General features: G+C 54.7%; 1 protein-coding gene across 1 annotated transcript in view; it reads right to left on the bottom strand.

Moving 5' to 3' along the window:
- Positions 1-1861: 1861 nt before the first annotated feature.
- Positions 1862-3599, bottom strand: part of Gpr3 (G protein-coupled receptor 3) — a 2515-nt gene continuing 777 nt past the window's right edge. The window contains exon 2 of the mRNA XM_013033636.1: positions 1862-3220. Within this exon, the coding sequence (XP_012889090.1) occupies positions 2223-3215 (993 nt within the window). The 5' untranslated portion in view covers positions 3216-3220 and the 3' untranslated portion in view covers positions 1862-2222. The remainder of the gene's footprint in view (positions 3221-3599) is intronic.

A 3599-nucleotide genomic window follows, 5' to 3' on the forward strand; every position in this document is an offset into this window, starting at 1 on the left:
AGAAGAAGAAGAAGAAGAAGAAGAAGAAAAGGAAGAGGAAGAGGAGGAGGAGGAGGAGGAGGAAGAAGACGACGACGACTACTACGAAGACGACAAGAAGAAGCCGCCACCGCCACTGGGCGCCTGTGGCTCACACCTGTAATCCTAGCTAGGAGGCTGAGATCCGAGGATCAGTGTTCAAAACCAGCCCAGGCAGAAAACTCTGTGAGACTTATCTCCAATTAAATCACAGAAAATGCCAGCAGTGGCATTGTGGTTCAAGTGGTAGAGTGTTAGCCTTGAGCAAAAAGGAGCTCAGGGACTGGGCCCAGACCCTGAGTTCAAGCCCAGCACCCAGGCCCTGAGTTCAAGCCCAGCACCCAGGCCCTGAGTTCAAGCCCAGCACCCAGGCCCAGAGTTCAAGCCCCATGACCAAAAAAAAAAAGCACCTGTCTGGTGCTATAACAGTTGTGCCATGTGAAATGTTTGCCCCCATGTTTGACTTGGTGCTTGGGGAATACGACTCTTCCCTGGGACCCTCCGGGAAGATGGGGAGAGAAGACAGGGCTCTGCGGCATAGCCACCTCCCTGTAGTCCTGTGGCCACCACTGAGGTGGGGAATTGAAAACATCCTAAGCTCCAGATGTGTGTGTGTGGGGGGGGGGAAGGACGTGAGCGGCTCTTGTTCAGAGTACAGAATGTAGATTCTAGAAACAGATTCCTTTGGTTTGAATCCAGCTGCAATCACTCCTAGCTATATGATCTTAAGTCTCTGTCCCTCTCAGCCTCAGTTTCTCATCTGTAAAATGGAGAGGATGCAACCTGTGCCAGGAGGCACCTGTGTAGTATTGGGGAGAGAGGCTGCACAGCACCTTAGCACCCTGCCTGGCCAGAGTTACCACGTACTAATAGAGGAAAGCGACTATTATTATGAAGGAATCTGACATCCTGTGAGCGCATGCTTCATGCCAGAACCCCAAATGGGCTACTGTGGGCAGGATGTGGGCATGCTCAACCCAAGAACAGCCCAGCACCTTGCTTCCTGTTCCTAGGGGGAGGGGGAGGTCCATGCCAGGTGGATACTGACATCCTAACAGGGTATGTATGTGTGTGTGGGGGGGGTGTCAGACACAGTCCACCCTGGCTGCCCAGATCCTCTTATTCTGGCGGGGCCCTCTCATTCCAAACTCTCCTCAGTCAGGCCTGTACCCCCTGCATAAACACAGACTCATAGAAATAGGTATCACAAAATCATTTATTACTGAGTTGGGTTGGGACAGGAACAGGGAATGCACTGGGGGCCAGTACCCCGGTTGGCAGAGGGGTGGGGTTTTGGCTCTTGCCCCGCCTTCCCTAGGGCACCTCAGGATGAAGCCTGGCTACCAGGCCATGGCTGTGGCGCTGGACATCAGACTGGAGTTAAGAGTTGGGGTTGCATTTTCTAGTCCCGACTGCCTGGCCAGGATGCAATCCCCCAAAATTACCACCAGAGGGCAGCAGGGCCCCAGCGCGGAGGAATTCTCGGTTGCTCAGGTGATGGCTTCTTAAAAAAATAAAAAACCAGAGGCTGGTGTGTTCCCTCGCAGACCTGAGGAGGGCAGGCCTGGGGAGAAGGCTCTGGTTTCTATGATCTCTTCGATAAAAAATAAGCAAAAACAATTAACAAAATACATGATTTCTCTTTCTCTATTCCCCCCTGCAGGAACTGAGGTCAGAAATGGGGGTGTGAGGGTCTGGGAACACCCTAGTAGTATGGCCTTAGATTTCAAGATGTGGGTCTGTTTTTTTCCTCCCCTAACCACCCATAAATAAATTTATAAATATAAATAATAAATATAATTTCTTTGTATGTGCACATAGATATATAGATATAATCTTTTTTTTTTTCCTGTCTAGGCAACTAACTGGCTATCCTCTCTGACTGAAAAATCCAAAAGTAAAGTGACATGGCCAAGGTCAAGTTTCAGGGAGAGGACAAGTTTAAGGACTTGGAATGGCACTGTAAGATCCCCAGCATTCTGGAACTGCAAGCCACCTGGGCAGTGGGACATTTCTGAGTGGAACCCTGGCCGCCTGGAACATTCTAGAACCCTGGAGCCAGCTGACTGCCTACAAGGACCTTGAACAGAATCCTGGAACACCCAATGTCCTAGAACTCCAGAACCAGCTGGGTCTGTAGGGGTGTGGAGCAGAGGAAGTTGCAATAAAGCAACTCACCAGGGCGGCAGGGCACCAGGACGTCGCTAGACGTCGCTGGGGGAACGGGATCGAAAGGGGATCTTGGAAGAGGAGCAGCAGCAGCACACGGCCCACAGCACCTTCTGCACGTCCTGGTTGCGGAAGGCGTAGATGATGGGATTGATCATGGAGTTATAAGTGGCGGGGAGCAGGGTGAGATAGGTGTAGAGGGATGGGGAGTCGGCGTCACCCAGCAGGCAGTAGACAGTGAAGGGCAACCAGCAGGCAGCAAAGGCGCCAAGCACCACGGCCAGTGTGGCGATGCCCTTGCGGGTGGCCACGTAGTGGGAGGCAGGCAGCAGGTGCCGCTGGAGGGCAATCTGCTGGGCATGGCGGCAGACAATGCGACAGATCTGGGCATAGAGCTGCAGCATGATGCCAAACACCATGAAGAAGGCAATAGCCAGGACCACCAGATGGTTCTTGGAGAGTGGATAGACCACACCACACGTGGTCAGACCATCCAGGCAGTTCCAGGCCAGGCCTGGCAGCAGCCCCAGGCCCAGGGCGCTCCCCCACACCAGGGCCAGCATCACATAGGTCCGAGTCACTGTTGTCTCTGAGTAGTAAGTGAGGGCATTGTACAAAGAAAGGTAGCGATCGACCGTGATGGCCAGTAGGCTGCCAATGCTGGCAGTAAAGGCCATTGCCAGCACACCAACCAGCACCAGACGCATCTCCATTGAGCCAATGCAGAAGACAGCAGCAAAGTGTAGGACCAGGCCCAGGCCGGCCAGCAGATCTGCCACAGCCAGACTACCCACCAGCAGGAACATGGGGGCCCGGAAGGCAGGGGTGCCCACGATGATGGCCACCACCAGCGCATTCTCACAGGACACCAGGGTGCCTGAGATGCACAGCACCACGTCCCAGGCTCTGGGTGAGGGCAGCAGGGCAGCTGGGCCAGTGGGCCCCTCTTCTGGGTCTCCGGTGCTCACATTCACAGTGCCTGGACCGGCTGAGAGCCAGGCCAGGGGGCTGCCTGCACCCCACATCATGACACCTGCAGGAGAAAGACCCTGTGAGATGCTGGCGGGGCTGGGCGCTCACGGGAGAGGCCTAGAGGGAGGGAATCGGTCTGTGGGATACCTGTTGGGGTACTAACTGGGGCTCTTCTGTGGATAGCTGTTCTCCCCCGCAGTGTTCCCAGGCCTCTTAACAAGGGAGTTGTGTTCCTGAAGATCCCTGTCTTGGGTCCCTTGCCCCTCCCTTCCAACCCTCTGGATCCAGCAGACCTCTTTTCCCACGTGTGTGATTAGAGGCGATCAAGGGCTATAAGTGAATGGGGAACCACAGGATCCAGGAGATGACCTGAAATAGCTCAAGCTTAGGGAAAGGGAGGTGCGGGGCGGGGCGTGGACGGGGCGCGGGGGTGGGGGGGG

The sequence above is a fragment of the Dipodomys ordii genome, unplaced genomic scaffold (genome assembly GCF_000151885.1).
Source record: "Dipodomys ordii isolate 6190 unplaced genomic scaffold, Dord_2.0 Scaffold6, whole genome shotgun sequence".
NCBI lineage: Eukaryota > Metazoa > Chordata > Mammalia > Rodentia > Heteromyidae > Dipodomys > Dipodomys ordii.